Source organism: Hyaloscypha bicolor (assembly GCF_002865645.1).
Source record: "Hyaloscypha bicolor E unplaced genomic scaffold K444scaffold_17, whole genome shotgun sequence".
Classification (NCBI taxonomy): Eukaryota; Fungi; Ascomycota; class Leotiomycetes; order Helotiales; family Hyaloscyphaceae; genus Hyaloscypha; species Hyaloscypha bicolor.
In genome coordinates this window covers 1849931-1869870 of record NW_020194519.1, presented here as the reverse complement: position 1 = coordinate 1869870, position 19940 = coordinate 1849931, and the positions used below count along the sequence as shown (strand labels likewise).

Below are 19940 nucleotides of genomic sequence, written 5' to 3'. Positions count from 1 at the left end.
AACTTATGACGGTGAGGGATTGTGAGGGGTTAAGTGAAGATTTTACTATCCTTTGAGAAACATTTTCACCTGTGTATGCAATTTCCTTTCTTGCTAGATCGTTAAGACTGGAAATCTTCAAAGATGCTCTACCCACTCTCAATTGTCAGCCTTCTCCTCCTAGCACTGATACACCTCACCGATGGCCATAACCAGAGACACAGCCACCGGGTGCAATCCTCTCAGCAATCACTTGCACCTGATACAATCCCGTACGATATTCGAGTGTACTGGATGCGGAGAGCAAACACAGCTTTGGCAGAGCTGGCATCACCGTGTCCATTTGGCGCTTTCGGAAGCGTAGTGGTGAACCATACTGATACAAGTTCTGATCCGAGGGGGAAACTTGTGTGCATGAGTGTCAACCAGAATATGCAGAAGGGAAATCCAACTCTACATGGTAATTCCTACAATCCAACAGAAGTAGTAGTGCGCAGGTCACTGATGAAGGTGGGAAATTGCAGGAGAGATTTCTGCAATAAACAATTGTTCGGAAATTCTTACGGACCCAGATGGTGACTATAGATTGTCGACTTCGGAATCATTGAAAGCGTTCTCGAAGTTGAGTCTTTATACTAATGCCGAACCGTGCCCTATGGTAGCCTTACTTCCTCATTCTGTTTCTCCCTCTGCTTCGGCTGATCATTTGCCCAGTGTGCGTCGGCAATTCGATGGTCCGGTTTCGCAGAATGCATATTTGGCACGAGTATTGAGACATTGGTAGAAAAGGGGTGGGGTCAGATCTCCATATATTCAGATGAAGTGTTTGAAGAATCGACAAAGTTGCCGAGCATAACGAGGCTGATAAGAAATGTGCTGGCAAATGAGACAGATCCGTTTTTCTCGTGGCAATTTAACCCTCAATCTTCTTGCCCTGAAGGCTGTACTCGGACTGGAGATGGGAAAAGCTGTACGGAGGTCGAGGAAGCTGTTGGTTGGGAATTGTGAACGAGAACTATGAAAGGGGTCATGAAAATTAATCATTGGACAAATTCTTTTAGACCGACAATTAAGATACAGAAACAAACTCAAACCGGTACATCTTGGTGTGCCGGCCAAGCATTAAGAGTGTTAGGCGCCTGCGCCCTCTTGACGCCTGGTGCAAGGTATCCCTTCTCATACGGGAATTTCTCTCTGAAATGTTCAGCAATCTGCGTTCTCGTAGCTACCCAAACCCCCTCCTTGCTTGCGATGTAATCGACAATCTTCTTTAGAGCTTGGAACCGTCCCGGCTTGCCAATGCACCGGCAGTGAAGAGCGATGGTCATCATCTTTGGGGATCCTTCCTCGCCTTCTTCGTAGAGAGTGTCAAAAGCGCCTTTGACATGGTCGTAGAAGTGTGTTGGAGACCCGAATCCGGTGGGGACGTTGAATTTGTAGTCATTACAATCTGCAATTTGTTAGTTCTGGAAATAATGTCCTATGAACAACTCGACATACCGTATGAATAAGGAATCATAAGCATCCCCATTGGTTTCTTCTCGTCCTTCTCCGCTGGCACATCTACCCAGTACGGAAGATCATCCGCGTATGAGTCCGAGTCCCAAAGAAGAGGTACGCCCATCTCTTTGTAAACTTCCCAAACCAGAGCTTGAGACCTGCTCGATAACCGTCCGTAGTACCAGCCCTTTGGAGGCGAACCACATATCTTGGCAATTGTCTCGATTTCTTTCTTGATGTACGCCTTCTCTTTCTCGGGGGACATGTCCGCATAGTCGATCCATCGGTAGGCATGAGAGGCAACGTCATGGCCATTTTTCACCGAAGAAATCCCAACAGCAGGGTTGTCCTCAATGGCTTTTCCAACAGCGTAGAGAGTGTATTTGAAGTTATGCTTATTGAAGAGACGAAATAAGCGCCAGACGCCAGACCTGGATCCATAATCATACTCGGATTCGATGTTGACAGCTCGCTCTTGGATCTTTGGGGTCCCGCCAGGAGCTTCCCAGAGATGAGTCTCTGAGTGCAAGTCACCATTCAAGACTGTGTGTTCAGCGCCCTAAACCGTTGTCAAAATACGTTCGGGGCTCTCGAGGATTGCACATACTTCTTCGTAGTTAATGACAAAAGAGACTGCAATCTTTGCTCCTCCAGGCCACTGAGGATTGAATGAGTTCTCTCCATAGCCAACAAGGTCTCGAGGGAAGTCATACTTGTCATCCCACTCGAAGGGCTTGATGTTGGAGGTATCTGACGGAAGTTCGTAAGGTGTAGACATTGTGAATGGGTACGGTTCTACGGAAAGTAATGATATGTCGAACAGGGAAGAATAAGAGAGGCATGACGCGAAGTATAAATACGCGTTCACTTGAACAAATAATCGGCATGTTTTTTGAGATCTCCGATATGCTGTGCTATCAAGGTGTGTCAACTACTCCACCGGAGCTCTTTGCCAGCGTCGTGGGCCGTGGCAATGGGATGGGAATGCGCGCAGAGCTGATAAGCGGCCGGCGGGGAAATTGCTGCCAATAGAGGGGCAGGAGATGAGGAGAAGCTCTCTATCTTGTGCTGATAAGCTTTTCGAACTTCGTTGCTCCGAAAATGCCACATATTTGCGCCGCGCTGAGATCCGATCCTCGCCCGGGAATGGCGAGGTGAAGATTCAGGTAGTTTTGCTATTCGCGGAGAAGGTCTAGGCATGACACATGGCGATGACAGACTTCGCTGCTTGTACTCTGTCTGAAGAAGAGTTTTCAATTGTGATAATCAAGCAGACCGCTGGGATACTGTGATGTGATCCCCAGGAAGATTGCTCAGGTGAGGAGGATTCTCGGGATTCAAAGTTTGGCAAGAACCAGGACGCCATTGGCCGCTGTCGTGCTCCGTAGCGGACCCCAACCCTCCTTTATGAGAACAGATCCCCGTCAAACAAACTTCTTGACCGAAGACATACTTCTCAACTGTTGGGATGCGTTTCCGAGCATGGAATTTGCGACTCTCAGCCTGCTGATGGGGAAAGCTTCGCAGTGGCCTCAGTCTGCAACAAACACTATCATCAGAAAACAAAGGCCCCTCACCAGCACAGAACGCTGTGCCAGCTTCTCGGAGGAGCTGCAATACGGAGAGAAACTGCAGGAGCTACCTAAGTATAGCCATGGAATAAGATGAAAAGGCCACACTCTGGAAGAAATGGCATATGATCGGATGGATGAAATGAAGGCCAAGCCGAATGGACCCGGTGGAGGGGACGGACAAGTCATAGAAAAGGGATATAAGAAGCTGCTGAGGAGCAGAAGGTAGGTCGGCTTTGACAATTTAATGTCAATTGTCCCGGTCAATTCTATCGCGTCTTTTACAGTTTTCTATCGTCGAACCTCACTTTATGCGCTCTCCGAATAAGGATGAAGTGATGGAGCCTCAAGAAATGGTTATTCTTTGCCTGACCACTTCTTGAGACTTCTAGACCTGACTATCTCGATTACGAACCTACATCTTGAGCTTTCGAGTCGGATCTGGAGTCTTGGCTTATGGGCAGAAGCCACCCTCAACGGTTCAATCTCTTACTCCAGTTTGAACCGGGTTGGGGTCGCATCAAAACCATTGAACAAGCTTAAGTCTTTTGTCTTCCAAGTCTCACGGTAATATTAATAGAGGTTCAGAGGAAATGCAAAGTCAGCGAGTCGCCTACCCTCAATTATTCTGTTGTTCACTCCTGGCGGAGGCAAGGCTAGAAGCTGCAGAAGAAGAACAAAATCATTGTTCCATAAACTTAGTTTGTAAAGGCGAAGCAGATCGCATCTTTAAATTTTATTGCTGCTTTATACTTGGTTCCCTCGCGCCTTCCTCCATCGCCTATTGATAAACCGCTCAGCCTGGCTTTCGATCTTTCCTACAATAACCTCAACGACCCCTTCACCTTCCAAGACCACAACGAAGGTAAGCAAGTAATCTTCCCTTTATGGATGTCCCTCGAATCCTCGAATATCCAGAGGCTTCCCGGCTGTTGAGTTACGTTGCAATTGACGCTGATACAAGGCCTTCCGTTCTGGCAGTCACGATGACGAACAAGAAGGCAAAGCGATCCCGTGCCAGCAAGGCAACGACGACCTCATCTGACTTTTCGGTAAGCACCTCCTCTCCTTTGCAACAGAGATCGAAAGCTGACGTTGTTCATCATAAGGCCATGGGTTCCGTCGTCAGCTCAACTTCAGCTGCCGCTGCCGCTGCCATCGAGAGCTTTCCTCCCCCTACTACAAACACCGTTGCGAGCGTTACCAACATAGATAAACCTGCCCAAGCAAGCATCTTCATTGTCCATGTAAGTGACCCGCTTATATATCCTCAGCCAAACCGTACTGGCATCATTGTGTATGGCTGAGTACCCTGTACTGAACCCAACCAGGACAACAGCGAGAGCGGACTGTTGAAGCTCCCGAACGAGGTCAAGCAACGTATCTGGAGCCTTGCTGTCACCGTCGAGGCGCCCATTGAACCACAGCAGATCCGTGAGCATTCGAACAAATTCATCTGGTCCGAGGATCAGATTAACAAGAAGACTCACGCCATTGAAGTCGGCGCCGTTCCCCAGTTGACGGCTGTTCAACTCGCAAAAGTCTGCCGTTCTATCTATGATGACGTTGCGACCACCCATGTTCGTATCTTTCCCGCTTTACTTCTATATTCTTGAGATAGCTAACGAACATAAGCTCTTCTACACGGTCAATGAATTCCATTTCGGATACTCTGGCTATCGAAACCAACCAGCAGCGTTAACCTACCTGGTCGCAATCACTGAGCCACGTCGTAATGCCATCCGAAACATCAAGGTTCCATGGGTGTACTCGTCCAAAGTCGCTGGCGCCCAGTATTTTACCTTGATTACCGCATGTCTGGGCCTGCAGTCGCTGGACCTAAAATTGAACCGTATCTGGGGTGTTCCGCTTTCTGGTGGCCCTGGATTACCAGGTTTCAAAGAGTGTCTCGTTGCCGTGCAGGGCCTGAAGAAACTCACTGTGAGTCTTGAGGATCACTTGTCTGGGGCTGGCTGGGAACGTGAAAAGGAGCAAACGGAGAGGTTGTGCAAGCAACTCGAGCCTCTCCTCAAAGAGCGCATGGCAATGAGCCGGTCTAAGACGTACAATCTCACCAAGTTCAGGCAGGCGCAGCTCGTGGCCAAGCTTGATGTTCATGGAGAAGGAAGATTGAGCAAGGATAAAAAGCCCGGACAAGTTTCCAGTCGTACTCGACAGCAAGTTCGCAATGTTGACAACATGACTGCTGACGGGACGATCCCACCCAGAGATTCTCCCAAATATGATCTCAATGGTGATCTGGCCTGGGTCATCACCGCTATAGAACAGTCAAGAGAAGCTGTTTTAGAGGGCATCCAAAGTGTCGAGTTCCTCGTCAAGGGTGGTCCTTCGTACAGTGGAAATACTTGGGAGAGATTCTGTGTCCAAGAAGGCAAAGGAGAGAAGTTCTGGGAAGATGTCACCGTCCTAAACTCACCCAATTGCCGCCATCGTATCAATGACTTCTACGAGAAGAACCTCAAGGCGTACGGAGCACAACGTAAGTTCCCATATTCTCAGATCACCTCCTGCTTGTGTTGTGAGGCGACTACTCCCTAGATCTATCCTGAGAGCAACCTACTTCAAAGACACAATGTTCCAACCCTACATCATGCTTTCCAAGCTACTAACGCGAGATTCTGGTGTTTAGTTGTTCTTGACGTGTGGAGACTGCGCGAATTTGAACCTGGCTCAGAGGGGAAGACCAAGGTACAGACCGAGAAGCGCCTCGAGGCGACGATTAAAGCTCTGGCTGTTGCTGAGAAGAAGGAAGCTGAAGAGGCTGCTCGAGTGGCCCGTGAAGCCGCCAAGGCCGAGAAGGCAGACAAGCAGGCATTGAAGGTTAAGAAGCCCAAGCCGAGTAAAGGTCATCGTTGAGATTGCGTGTACCTTGAGCTTGGCAGTTCTCTCTTCGGGGAATTTTTGGAGGGTGCGGGGGGGGGGGGATCCCTGGCGTTCCTAGCATCTGCTCTGGCGGCGCCGTCAGCACACTTTTCTTGGGAGAGTTCATATCTCTCTCCTTGTTTGGGCGCTGGGGACATTAGCATATTTCCTTTCCGTTCACTTTACTCATATCACTGAGAGGCAGTGATACTCTTTCACACTGCGTGGCTTTACACGCATCACTGAGCCGGCAGTCATAGTTCATTCACATTGCATCATATTGCATGGAATATCGAGAGTGCCAACAAAATCAGTGTAGGCAGCACAGACAGACGAATAAAATTTATGAAATGAATATTTGATGGTGTGACTCTTGAATACTTCAAAATCGTAGCTCTCGAACAACCGATATATTCTTCAGCTTATTCCGTCCTACACTTTCCGTGTTCAATCTATCCAGTCTTGTGTGACATGATTCCGGTACCGAACTTCAGGTGGCAAATTCATTCACCGTAGTGAACCTTCTGCCCAGTAGTCATATCACCGATCTGATATGGAAGGCTCAAGTGAACCTCGCGTTTGGAGATTAGAGACCTGCTTATACCGTTACAGCCTGAGTCTGGCATTTTCCCTGCCTGTTAAACTAGCAGGATCAAGAGGTGGACTTGACGGTCGTCGGATCATCCGGTGTCAAAATATCGATTCATAATCCTTCCAAATATCAAGGAGGCACATTCAGACTGCCAAGGAGATCAATTTTAACAATGGGATCGGATATTTTCGGAGGGGCCAAGTATCATGACGCTTTCATTTTTTGAAGCGAGCCCGAGATATACGAGAGCAGGCATCAAAGGCCGATTATGTGCGGGTGGCTGTATAATGTAGATTGAATGAAGCTGTGAGATGTTAGGAGATAGATTTTGTTGTTTGAGTATACCGGTAGTGCACCTGGCCAAGTGAAAGGAACTAGAGTCCTTTCCTTTCAAAGAAAGGAGAAGAAAATAGGAAGAGGCAAGCCTCACACCCCAGCGGAATACCAATCTGTGACTGGACTTCTCCAGATCTTCTCTTCAACGGCCCGGAACTGGTACTAAGGAGCCTGTGGTGGGAAGCGTAGCATATACTGGCCGAAAGAGGGAAGGCGTCGATGAGGGGCAGGTCGTCGATCGGCTTGAGATCGTGAACAAGACCATTGAATCGCCCGAGCTCTCCGCTGCTGATTTTGTTCAAAGACGGGTTGGGCGTGAGGTCTCACGTCTCACGGAATGAATGCACGAGTCGCAAGGAGGCATTTTATGAGAGGGGGCTTGATTACGAAATCGAGTGCTCACAGAACCCTGCATGACTTTTCAGACTCGCTCACGGATTGTGCTGGGGGCGTTGCGATTTCGAAGTCGGCTGCCGCGTTCAGGTGGGAGATGGGATGTCTTGTGCTACAACTTGGGCAGACTGAATGTTTAAAGTAGCTCCAGCGTAAAATGTAAACCCGGTTTATGGTATGCAGTGTGCTTTCCATATAAGACTAGAAGAGTGGTTACTGCTTGATGTTTCAATGATTCGTAGACAGACTTCACTGGCCGGACAAGGGTTTGAGCGAATCCAAGCAGGCCCTCTCGCATGACGGCATTTATCTCTTCCGAAAACTAATTCATGAACCTCGACTTCGATTCTATGCCCTTCAATTATTTTACTTCTTTGTAATTGTCTACTTCTCTTCCATATACCCCATTTCCTTGCGCACACGACCTCTGTCTTTACGATAACGACAAATGCGAGGAGTTACGAACCCTGGGCTCATTGATACTCTCCGACATCAAACACCTCCTGTCCGCTCCCTGAGATCGCATTGAACTGTCAAACTCCGGGCCATTTTACAAGGACAGTTGCGTCCTCTCCGAATACCTCACGGCTTTGGGCCGACTCTCTTTTACAACCAGAACTAGATCAGGGACAGTCCGACGGCACTGCGCTGGTCGAAGCGCCATTGATGTCCTTCAGCAATACCCCCCTCGTGCTCCGATCACCCCTCTCCAAGACCTCAAGCTCGACACTTAGTATCACCGAGGCGGATGTTCCACTCGATGCCTCTGACGACGCGCGGGGGATCGTAAGACTGGCGCAATGCCCCCAATGCTCTTATCCGTTCCGAGATCCAGTCACCCTACCTTGTGGGAATTCCCTTTGCAAGAAATGCATCCCAGAGCTACATCCACGGCGGAATATTTCTTATCCAGGCACGCCCAATCGATTACAAGGGTTTACATGTCCATTTACAACATGTGGTGCGGACCATGCGATAGGGGATTGCAGTGTGGATGTGGTACTGAATAAGATTATGGATGTGGTCAGGAGGGAGGTGGAAGTATACAGAAACAGCGCAGATGCGTCTGAAGTTTTGTTAAGACTTGAAGAGAGAGATAAATGGTCAATAGCGGGTATGCCTTCTCTGCGGGACGAAGCAAAACGGGACCGAGTGCTACCAGGTGGACGGCTAGTCTCAACATACGCGATGGCGGAAATGGGCGAATTGGCCCATGATTCGGAGGTCATCTATACCTCTGCGTCACCTATGGCAGATCAGTCTGATATTTTGAATACGGTGGTGCTTCAGCAACTCAAGGAAGCCACAAGGTCGGAGCTGGACTGTCAGGTCTGTTACAGTTTATTTCTGGATCCATATACTACGACATGTGGCCATACGTTCTGTCGAAATTGTCTTCAGGAAGTTCTCAACCATTCGAATCTCTGCCCGGTATGTCGGCGAGTTTACGCAATTCCTCCAGGGGTCAACGCGAGAAGTTCTCCATCAAATGTCGTCCTTACCAATCTCCTGGCTGGTCTCTGTCCTGATGCATTAAATCTGCGAATGGAAGCAGCGACATTGGAAAAGAGTTCAAAAGCGGATCTGGATTTGTCTCTCTTCGTGTGTACACTGTCTTTTCCAACGGTACCAACCTTCCTCCACATTTTCGAACCGAGATATCGTCTTATGATCAGACGTACCTTGGAGAGCGGAGACCGGAAATTTGGGATGCTGCTACACAACCCTTCACGGGAACCTCAAGGTAATTTAGGACGGGTGCACTTCTACGAATACGGAACATTGCTGCATATAGTAAATATGCACCTCACGCCCGACGGCCGGAGCCTCATCGAGACGGTTGGTGTATCAAGATTCCGGGTCGTCAAGCACGGGACCAAAGATGACTACACAATTGGTAAAGTAGAAAGAATAGACGACATCAGTATTGCTGCCGAGGAAGAACTGGAGGCTCGAGAAACATTGACTCCGTCCATTGCGCGCAACTTCTCGGCCCAAGACGACTTTGGGGCTCCGCCGCACCACACTCAAGCTCGAGATCTTAAACAGCCTATCCAGCTATATGAATTCAACACCATGTCGACCCAAGAGCTGTTCGAAATAGGAGTCGACTTCGTGACGAGGATGCGGGAACAATCTGCACCCTGGCTCCACACTCGTGTATTTCAGGTGTACGGCCAGTGTCCGAACGACCCTGCACTCTTCCCTTGGTGGTTCGCGAGCGTCCTTCCCACCGCCGATGCAGAGAAGTATAAGTTGCTCTCCACGAGCAACGTCCGGGAACGGCTAAAGATGTGCGCGGAATGGATTGCAAAGATCGAGGCACAGAGAGAGTAAGCTCACCTTCAAGCATTTCCTCCAGTGCACTGCTGACTGGGTCAGATATCAAGGCTCTTCCTGTACGGTCGTCTGACTAGCCGGTCTTAGTCTGTTGGTGTTGCTGGGAAGTATGGTGTTTGTGTATGATGCATTATATAAACCATTTGCATATAGGGGACGAAGTCTAGACCCTGTGTTGTGATATGCCTTTTGGATCGAAGAAGCATCTATGATTTTATGGCTGCATAGCGTGGAGACCCCAATTTTGTTGCTGCTGCATTTGGTGAAATCGGCTGAGAGCCATCGGCGTTCAGGAAGTATTTAGGAGAGGAATGGCTACCGGGCCTGTAAATGGGTGATCTAGGGGTCTTGATATGTTGAGCATTTCAGTTCTTTCCGCGTCATGATGGCACTGGGAAATCTTTGGAGTGATGTGACTTGTGACTTCATCTACTTGTATTCGAGAAGATCTCTGATCTTCCACGCGGTGACGGTGATAAACAGTGAACATCAGCTAGGACACATTGCTAAAGACCCTACCTGAACAGGCGGCCAGCAGTATCTTGCTTTGGTGTAAGAAACTTACAGATATTGCCGATTCTTTCTGCACTATCACGCAAATAACTTTGCAGCTTCTCGAGTAACATGCCGACTTTTTCACGATGGCAGGGAGAACTCCTCTGGTCCTGAAGACCACAACGCAATCTTTGTTGTAGGTTTTGAAAAGCTCGGAGAGATCAGCAATATTAGCAGTGAGGGCGTCTTATCCACAGAGCACGAGAGCTGAAGCCGGACCGAAGGAGCTAGCCTGAATCACTTCTAGGGAGTGATGGGAAGAAGAATTTGTCGCAAAGAGTTGACGCTACGAGAGGTGCCATATACCTGTGCAGCCATGACTTTGCCAAATAGACCAAGCGGTAGAATTCTGTGCTAAACAACATGCAGACGGAAGAGAGATCTCATTCCTTGGCGTGTAGTGCTCCGGCTATTTTGTCTATTTGAAGATCATCCCAGGAAGCAGACGTTTTCGAGACGCGAGGCGTACGGCCTAGCCCAAAGAATGTGGAGAAGAATACCATCAGTCACGTAGGACTGTATTTGAAATCATCGTCAAACGCAGTGTTGAGATCTTCTACCATAAGAAACAAGTTGAAGGCTTGATAAAATGGAATGAGTAATATACGGGTAGTGACGAAAATGTCGGGTCGGTCCTCACCCTCTACATTTTCATCATATATTTCTTCCCACTCCCATTAGGATATTCTCAAGCTGCTGCTTTCAACTGAGTTATTCTTTGCAAAAGGATAAAACCAACTTAGATCCTAGACACTTTACATAAGGGATATTACGCAACGCACCCAATATTAAGAAAGGCTGTGGGAGGCTCCATTCCGTGATATAGCCACTAGCAAAAGCGGATACTGGAAATCCGGAAGGGGGTTTCGTCAATGTAAGTGGGATTTGAGAGGCCATGGTCTTGTGGCAATTGTGACCCTTGACGAGAGCTGGAAAAGGGGGTAACGAGGTGGCGAATCAAGAAAGGGGTTTAGAGGCCTCGACTGCGATTGGCCCCCTTGCCAACGCCTTCCCTCCGAAGTTTCAAGTCGCTGCTGGAAAAGTCAAAAGTCGAGAGAATCAGTTTCACGGAGGTTCAGTTCAACGATAAGCAGTTAGGTTGCTGGCGGCTCTCGAACTGCAGATATGTTGAGCGTAAAATGCAGGTTGGCGATCACATGCAAGTCATTGTCTTGGCTTACAAGGAAAGGGATGCGCTCCCTGCTGCTTCTAGGGGCCAATTTCCAACAAGCAATGGGAGAATTATTTACTGGAAAGATGGGCTGATGTTCGATATGATATCTGTGTCAGTACACTCCAGGATACTGGAAATTGCGAGAGCCATGCAAGATTGCATTCGCGGTTAGAGATCGTGCGGGAGGTTGCAGGAACGAGGTTTGATACAGGCTGGATTTGTGTGCTGAGTTTTGGAGTTTGGGAGGAAACTGGTGAGAAGGCTTACTGGGCCGGAGTTCACTGGCGTCACACTGCAGCCTTCCATGCAGTTGGGTACTGTAGCCCGGATTTGGGTTCGGCACGGTTGCGCCGCAAGCGGACTTTTTTCTGTTCTGCTGCGGCATTTGATCTGACGAGGCAGTGAGCCTTGGTGTTATTTGCAGATATCATGCAGGTCAGCATGCAAATTTGGAATGACTCAGATCTAAATACGTTTGCTTGTTGGCTTCGAACTTGGACGTGGAATGCTGGAGAATTCTCTGATCGAGGGATGGAAGTTGAAGGTATGGTTGTATTGGACACTTGATGGTCGCCTCCAGCGGCGAGTCTTATTCGTAAGATTTGGGGTCTGCCTAGCCCTAGTGCAGCGGCTGCTGGTGGATTTACTGGCACACGGCGACTCCTGGGGAAAGCTTCGAATGCGATATTACCTGATTCTGTGGTGATTCGGTGCCCGCTGGAATCTACAGCCATCTCGGGCCGTGTCCAATCTGAACCGCCGCGGCTGTGAGTCCGCGCACGTATCGAGGGAACGGAGGTGTCACAGGCAAGCAAGATCAAGTTGGAGAAAAGATCAAAGCTGGAGAGGGCTGGATTCACGCCATCCAGCAGCTTGACTCACCTCAAATCCGAGTACCAAGTGGGTGTCATCGTCATTGCCATTGTCACTCCGGTGTTCTGCACTGTAGGGCAGCGAGTCTGCGCCCCCTCGTGCTGTTGGAGAAGGCCCTGGATTTTGTTTGCTTCTGGAAGAAATGTTTCTCGAACTTGGAGGTGGTGGTCAAGCATGCAGGTCGGATGAAGAGAATCTGGGAAACAGACAAGGGGTCAATCCCAGTCCTAGCGTGTTTGACGGCCAGCAACAGAGCCGGAGCGCAGAAGCCGTATCTGATCGTCCTCGCGCAAAGTACGAATTTACTTTTTCAGATTGACTGCAGATTTTTCGGGCCGCAAGAGCACTGTCGCGGCGCACGTCGCTCTCTGGGATTGCAACAAAGGAGGCGGTTGGGCTGGACACAGGGCGCCGTCTGCTCCTGCTCAGGCAGATCGGTGCGAGTCTTTTGGCCGGCCGCCTAGCTTGTGATCGTGGGACTTGGTGACCTCAAATTGGCAGCCCAGAGCTGGGGCTGCGCATGCTGTACGTGTGTGAAGGGCCACGCCTGCTCTGGCCCAGGGCTGCTGGCCCCCAAGCAGCCGTTGAGGACTGGACTGCACAGCACAGCACTGGACATGGCTGAGAGGACAGTCGAGTGGAATATGGCCTGAGCGTGACTCCAAAATACCCAACTTTGCTTTGGGGAGGAAGGGCAAAGCCGCGCGCTAGTCCCATCCAGGCCCGCTCGCTTCCTGTCCCCGAATTTTTTCATACCCAGACGTGCAACATGCCTTCCCCCTACAAAATCTTTTCCTCACAAACCAAACCAACAACAACACCTCCTACTACTCCGGCGACCTCTTCTATTCTGTAGGAGACCGATCGCGCCTGGAATAGTCCTTCGATACTCCGCGTATTCGATCTAACATCCGCACGTACAGCTTCGGCGATCGCTGCGACACACTTTCATTCATCCAGAAGTAAAAAGGGTGCCTGCAAAGGTAGTCCTTTCCCACGAGGAAGCGATTAATTTCGACTACTCCCACCCACTCCACTCTGCGCCCCCAGTCTTGTCGTCTTCTCCATAGAACAGATCCGATTTGATATCGAATTGTTCTTCTGCGAAGGATTCACGCCCGGTACTGCTCGTCGCGATACGTCATACAAATCTCCTTCCATCACCACGAGGTCATCTTCGAAAAGCTCACCCTATGACTTCAGTCTCCCAGCAACCTCAAATCCCAAGCCAGGCCTCAAACACCACCAGCGCGTCCCAGTCGACTCCCTCTTACGCCTCTACCGCTAAGAAGGCAGTCTCGTCGCCACCCATCGCGACGGGCTCCTCGACCCCCTCTCCCGCCGTGGCTGTTGGCGGCGCTGCGCCGGTACAGCAGCAACATGGAAAATCAAGCTCGATCTCGCCGGTGAACGGCAAGCCCTCGATTTCTCCAGCTGTACCGGCAGTTTCTGCTCCTGCAATCGCGCATAGCAGTTCTGCAATTAATGGTAATGAGCACGGCCGGAAGAGCTCGGTCACGATAAGCGCGAATGGCCCGAGCAGCATGAACGGTGGCCCCGTTGGCGGATCAAAGGGGAACATCCAGTTCGGTTCTATCACAGACTCGCCAGCTGCGTCTCATAGCACACCTCAACCGGCTCAGTCCGCGACTTCAGCCCCAATTCCAATCCCTAATCCGAGGACCACTGATCCGCCACACTCACCGGTCCCCATCCCTAAAGCATCTGAAAGTGGCGGTGCGATACCTCCTTCTGTACTTGGTGGACAAAGTGGAAATGTTGCATTTGGCAGTTTCGGTGGCGATGGCGATGTAAGTTTGACATATCAATCCTTATTTTTGCCAAGACCGTCAACTAATATTTTCCGTTTTAAAGCGTCACATGCGACAAGCCTCTGGCACACAAGGTCCTCTTGCTCCTGGCAATCAGCAAGCCGGTGGTCACAACCGTCGGGAATCCTCACAATCTGCACAAAATGATTTGAACAATCAGTCAGGCGCAGGTCAAGGGCGTGGTGGATTCCCTCCTCAAGGCGGGCGAGGCCGTGGGGGCTTCCAACCTCAGTATCAGCCACAGACGGGTTACCCTCCCCAGAACTCACAACAGTTTAGGGGTTCTCAGAACCAAGGCCGTGGCGGTGGTATGGCACCTCCCTTCCCAGCCCAAGGTCGACCTCAATTCCCAAACTCGCCCCATCAAGTTGCGCGCAGTCCCGCTCTGACACCCTCGATGCCAGGCACGCCGAACATGAACCCAGCCATGCCGATGCAGAACCAGCCATTTACACCCTTCTTCCCTCAGCAGCACATGCAACCTCCTCAAGTACATCACTCCTCTTTCTCCAACAATCCTTCAGATATTTCTTCAAAGTCCGGCAACAGAGGCAAGGGCAAGAAGAACCAGTGGTCGAGAAACAATGAGCAGTCCTCAAATCGCAATCGATCAAGAGAGCATTCAAGGGAACTCTTTGGTCACAGCTACGCGTCGAATGAGCAAATGCACTCAGAGCGCGAAAGTTACGATCAGAATGAGAAGAGAAACAACTCGGTGCCAGCGGAGCGCTCAGTGAATGGTCATTTCATGCCACCCCAGCACTATCTGCCACCACTAGAAGCTACTCTGGAACATCGGATCTCTTTTGTTGATCAAGCTGCCTTACCCCCTCTTCCCCCACCCCCTTCCATCATTACTGCGCAAGAAGTTTCTCAAATGGATCTTTCGCCATGCAGCGGTGACTTCAACCGATTTCTAACATCTAAACAGGCAAGCTACGGTTACCCCCCACAACAATATGACCCCCGAATGTCCATGCAGAACGCACCGTACATATTCCCTCAAATGCAAGGGATGGGGTACATGAGCGGTCCTCCCGCATCCCCTCAACCGAACTACCAACAGCCAAACTACATCCCCGGACAGTATGCTCCACAAGGACAACCGATGTCACGAAACTCGTCTCAGATGTCAGAACAGAGACCGGCTTCAAGCATGGGACAACCTCAAACTCCATCTATGACCGCTTCCGTCTCCCATCCTCACACTCCTCAGCCAAAGGCTAATCCAACACCATCCCCTGTCTTCACCAGAACAACTCGCAAGAGCGCCGCAATTGTCATCAAGAGGCCAGATGGCGAAGCAATTGATGTAGAAAGCTTCAAGGCACCTGCCTCTCCCGCACCGAGTGCGCGAGCTCGTACGCCACCTGTCATTGCATCCACTCCTACTCCTCCACCAAAACCTGCGACTCCCCAACATGCTCGAACCGATAGTGCTGCTATTGGCGGCAAGACCCAAGAGCAGATTCGCCTCGAGATCCTGGAGAAGGTTAAGAAAGCTGCGGAGGCCGACAAAGCAGTAGCGGACCAAGCTAAGGCCGAAGAAGATGCAAAAGCCGCTGAGGCCAAGTTGAAGGAAGAGCAGAAGGCAAAGGAAGAGGCCAGATTAGCAGAGGAGGCAAAAGCAAAGGAGGAAGCAGATGCCAAGGCTGCCGCCGCGAAGGCTAAACAGGAAGAAGAAGAAGAGTTGGAGCGTCAAATCCGTGAAATGGAGGAGGCCGAGGCCGAGCGCGAGAAGAAAGAGGCCGAGCTTCTTGCAAAGCGTGCTGTCGAGAAAGCTGCAGCCGACAAGGCCAAGGCTGAAAAGGAGAAAGCTGATGCTGCCGAAAATGACCGTACACTTCGGGAGGCCGAGCGAGAGATGGAACGCCTGGAAGATGAGCGCGAGAAGAAGCGGGCCGAGGCCGAGGCGAAGGCTGCTGGTAAGAGCGAGGAGCCTACTGAAGTCAAGAAGGACAAGCCAGAGAACAAGGACGAAGAGAAGAATGCGCCAAACACACCAAGCACTTTGGCGTCGAAGCTGTCGAATCTCACTTTGGGTACCGACAGTGGAGCTTCAACTCCCGCTTCTGATGATTCTATGGGCCCCCCTCCGTCAAAGGTCAATCAAACCGAAAAGCGTGGCAAGCCTGCTGCACTCAACCTTGCGCCACTCAACACCAAGCCTGTCGAGCCTCCGCAGCCCAGTGCGGCTCTTCAGTCACTCAAGTCTGCCCGCTTCCTGACAGTGCTCAACCCCGCGATTTACCCAACCCACATCAGTTCTCCTAACCCGGCACTGAACTCTGCAGTCATGACAAAAGGCAAGAGCTTCAAATATGACAAGGAGTTCTTACTCCAATTCCAGAAGGTCTTCACCGAGAAGCCATCTATGGAATTTGCGTCTCAGATCAAAGCTCTCATTGGTGACGGTGACGGTGGTTCAGCACGTTCCGGATCGTCACGAACACCTGGAGGAATGGGCCCTGGATCATCCAGATCGAATTCTGCCAGACCGATCGGAGCCTCTGCCATGGGTGCTTTTGTTAGTCTGGGAAAGACCCTTCCTGCTGGAACAACATCTGATCAACGATATGCGATGTCAATGGGTGCCGTGCCAAGGCCTCCAATGGCTCAACTAGGTTCTTTCAATCGTCCAGGTGGTGCAGGCTTCCCCGGTGGCAGCACAATGGCGCGATCTTCATCAAATTCGAACATGAGCAGTATGCCTTCTCCCCGCCAACAAAGCAGGTCGCAACGCTCTGGAAGCAAACGAGACAATTTCCAGTCAAATCCCAAGGCCGAAGCTCAAGCCGCAAAGACGATGCCTCTCACCGCTGGTATGGAACTCAAACCTATTCAAGTCTCTGCTACTGGATGGAAGCCACGCAGCATTGGCCAGTCTCAATCAGCTACTGGTGCAGCTGGTCCCACTCCTGGTGCGTCTGGTGCTCCTGGACACATGGATCCCGACTTAGTTCAACGAAAGGTGAAGGCAGCTCTGAACAAGATGACGCCCGAGAAGTTCGACAAGATCGCCGATCAGATCCTCGCCATCGCGGCCCAATCCAAGGATGAAGCGGATGGGCGTACGCTTCGACAAGTCATCCAACTCACCTTTGAGAAGGCTACTGATGAGGCTCACTGGGCTTCGATGTATGCCAGATTCTGCAAGCGCATGCTGGAGACCATGAGTCCTGAAATTAAGGACGAAAGCATTCTTGACAAGAATGGCAACATCGTTTCAGGTGGTAACCTCTTCCGAAAGTACCTTCTGAACCGATGTCAAGAAGAGTTCGAGCGCGGTTGGAAGATGGACTTGCCCGATAAGCCAGAAGGTGAACCTGGTGATGACAAGACTCCAGAGGCTGTCATGCTCTCCGATGAGTACTATATTGCTGCAGCTGCTAAGCGACGTGGTCTTGGTCTTGTCCAATTCATCGGTGAACTTTACAAGCTCAGCATGCTCACGGAACGTATCATGCACGAGTGCGTGAAGAAACTTGTGGATTACACTGGCATTCCTGATGAAGCTGAAATCGAATCATTGACGAAGCTTCTCAAGACGATCGGTGGAAACTTAGACAGCACCGAGAAGGGCAAACCCATGATGGATGTCTACTTCACTCGCATCCAGTCTATGATCGATACTCCAGAACTTCCAAGCCGTTTGAGATTCATGCTTATGGATATCGTTGATCTGAGGAAGAAGCGATGGCAATCGAAGGAGGACAACAAGGGTCCTAAGACCTTGGAAGAGGTCCGAGCTGAGGTATGTATCCTTCGGATGAAAGAAAGATTTAGGGTGATTAATGCTAATATGTTCTTAGGCTGAGGCAGCTGCTGTTCAGAAGGCTGCTGAGAACGCTCGTGGCCCACGCGGCGGTGGTGGTAGCGGACGAATGCCAATGGGCCGTGGTGATTCAAGAAATTATTCAAACCAATACGGCAACAACCAGCCCCCTCCCGACTACCAAAAGAACACTGTTGGTATGGATGATCTCCGTCGTCTTACCAACAAGGGTGCAACCAGGGCGGCAAGTCAACAAATGTCGTTCGGTCCCACGTCGATGTTTTCGTCTCGAAGTAACAGCGGCCGCAAGATGGGCCCCGGTGGTTCATTGAGCAGGACCGGCGAAGATTCTGGAGCGTCATCAAGAACAGGCACCCCCCCGCAACAAAAGGAAAAGGAATCAGCCACTTCCGCAAATGCATTTAGGTACGTTCTCCAAGAGTCCTTCACTTCGGTAATAGCAATCTAACTCTTCACAGCCTTCTTGCAGGATTAGGATCCGGTGACTCAGAGCACCCAGCCTCTCCACCATCAACATCAGTTTCTCCCGCACTGTCGAAGGCAACTCCCGCAGAGAAGCCAGAAGACAAGAAAGAGAACGAGCCATGAGCATCCGATCACATACACAAAAGTGTTTTCAGAAGCATCCTAATCTCTGTGCATAGACCGGCGGGCTAATCTTGCATTTGCGGCGGGGCCTTTTCTAAAACGTGTCTTAAAAGTTTCTTCTTCGTTTACAATGATACCTCGAGCTTCGACCATAGACTACATTCGGCAGCCAGATTTCCTTTATTTTTTTCCTGCGCATATTTCGGATGGTGTGCGGGAGACAGGTTGCTTTTTCTGCGAAATTTCCTTTGGCTGGTGGGATTTGACCTACGCTTTCGGCATCGAGCCCGGCGCAGGCCAAGGACTAAAAGCTTTTGTGTCAATAATCTTTTTCTTTTCTTTGGGTCGTTGCCTGATCTGCTTGCTTGCATGCGAGGAGGTGCATGAATATGCGTTGCATTTGCGTTGTGCATTTGTCTACGATGCTGGACTCGTCCCCTCTTATGGGTGAAGAGTCTGGGATTGGTACCTACGATACTTTTCTCTGATGCTGGCTGGCAAGTTTTGTAATATTGAGACCGACGGGTGGCTGGGTGGGGATTCCAGGCCTGGGGATGCTGGGGTCTGACTTTTCATACTGAAGCTGGTCGCCAACAGCGGATGTGTGTCGGAGAGGATCCAAAGGGGGAGGGGAGAAAACATTGTACAAATATTCTAATTCGTCAAGCAAGCCAGCCAGCTTCAGTAGTACAAACACATTCTAAAAATACACTGTGCCTTGGATACGATGTGACTCTGAAAGTGTGCGTATGGGGTGGATATTCTCCGCACTCTGCCTTGAGCAATCACCTTTTGAATCTAACAATCAATAGAGCCACGAGGTCAGAGCAGAGATCTGTAGAACAAGCATCTACGGGGGGTTATTTGCTTACCAACCTCCAAATCTCATTTCAAGTCCAGGGAGACGCGAGTCCTACCTCTTGGCGAAAAACCGACTTTGCAACAGCGAAAATGCCGGTGAAGGTAGGCTAAAAGGCAAGACGACGGCCGTTTTGAAGGTTCGGAGCAACACAAAAGAGTTTCTGAATCTTGGATGGGAGCAAGAATATCTTTGAGGGGCTGCTGAGACAAAACTGTTTGGCTTTCATGCCAGATGCTTTACTCGTTCTCTGGTATTTCGGGATATCCCATTCATGGTGTTTGACTATTCCTCTTGAGATATCTTAATCCCGACGGCTGCATTTTCGAGCTGTTGTAATTGGCTTGCATGGAGAAAGTCACTTGTTTTAGCTAGGGTGGGAGAGAATTGGAAGTTGGAGAATGTTGTCAAAGTCATTGGGACAATAGGCTTTAGTATGCCTCAAGGTATTCTCTTGGTATAGGATAATCCAAGTTATAGCTGAGATTGTTACCTCGTCAAAGGCACAATCAAGCCACATGGCAAAGCTGAAGAAAGAAGCTGCTGAAGCTTGACCACATATAAGGTCTCTGGAATCCGCGGCAGAGACCAGATCGGTGGAAGCGTGCTCCCGATCCCCTTTCCAGATCCCACATTTGGCTTCGGTTAGACAACTTCTAGACGGCTCAT

At 50.2% G+C, this 19940-nt stretch overlaps 5 protein-coding genes across 5 annotated transcripts; 4 read left to right on the top strand and 1 right to left on the bottom strand.

The window, feature by feature from the left end:
• Positions 1-222: 222 nt before the first annotated feature.
• Positions 223-912, top strand: K444DRAFT_511404 (cytidine deaminase-like protein; the record flags this gene model as incomplete). The annotated part of the gene is made up of 3 exons (XM_024873462.1): positions 223-439; positions 504-637; positions 694-912. Coding segments are annotated over 3 exons (570 nt in total), but the record flags the coding sequence as incomplete, so codon positions are not given.
• A 547-nt stretch (positions 913-1459) lies between these two features.
• Positions 1460-2257, bottom strand: K444DRAFT_520197 (carbohydrate esterase family 4 protein; the record flags this gene model as incomplete). The annotated part of the gene is made up of 2 exons (XM_024874029.1): positions 1460-2038; positions 2087-2257. The coding sequence occupies 2 exons, from the start codon at positions 2255-2257 to the stop codon at positions 1460-1462; spliced, it is 750 nt and encodes a 249-aa protein (XP_024741995.1).
• Positions 2258-3954: 1697 nt separating this feature from the next.
• On the top strand, positions 3955-5990 carry K444DRAFT_608767 (uncharacterized protein). The gene is made up of 5 exons (XM_024879446.1): positions 3955-4102; positions 4160-4297; positions 4382-4630; positions 4686-5550; positions 5701-5990. Exons 1-5 carry the CDS (start codon positions 4037-4039, stop codon positions 5925-5927), a joined length of 1545 nt encoding a protein of 514 aa, XP_024741994.1. The 5' UTR covers positions 3955-4036; the 3' UTR covers positions 5928-5990.
• A 1930-nt stretch (positions 5991-7920) lies between these two features.
• On the top strand, positions 7921-9591 carry K444DRAFT_519760 (uncharacterized protein; the record flags this gene model as incomplete). The annotated part of the gene is made up of 1 exon (XM_024873987.1): positions 7921-9591. One exon carries the CDS (start codon positions 7921-7923, stop codon positions 9589-9591), a length of 1671 nt encoding a protein of 556 aa, XP_024741993.1.
• Positions 9592-13389: 3798 nt separating this feature from the next.
• Positions 13390-18412, top strand: K444DRAFT_519957 (uncharacterized protein; the record flags this gene model as incomplete). The annotated part of the gene is made up of 4 exons (XM_024874004.1): positions 13390-14007; positions 14072-17782; positions 17841-18229; positions 18283-18412. 4 exons carry the CDS (start codon positions 13390-13392, stop codon positions 18410-18412), a joined length of 4848 nt encoding a protein of 1615 aa, XP_024741992.1.
• Positions 18413-19940: the final 1528 nt, after the last annotated feature.

Bases quoted from the DNA above. Each gene is read 5' to 3' on its own strand.
- K444DRAFT_608767 (XM_024879446.1), top strand. From the start codon at position 4,037: ATGACGAACAAGAAGGCAAAGCGATCCCGTGCCAGCAAGGCAACGACG. The intron at 4,103-4,159 runs GTAAGCACCTCC...GTTCATCATAAG, and splicing joins CGACCTCATCTGACTTTTCG to GCCATGGGTTCCGTCGTCAG. The intron at 5,551-5,700 runs GTAAGTTCCCAT...TCTGGTGTTTAG, and splicing joins CAAGGCGTACGGAGCACAAC to TTGTTCTTGACGTGTGGAGA.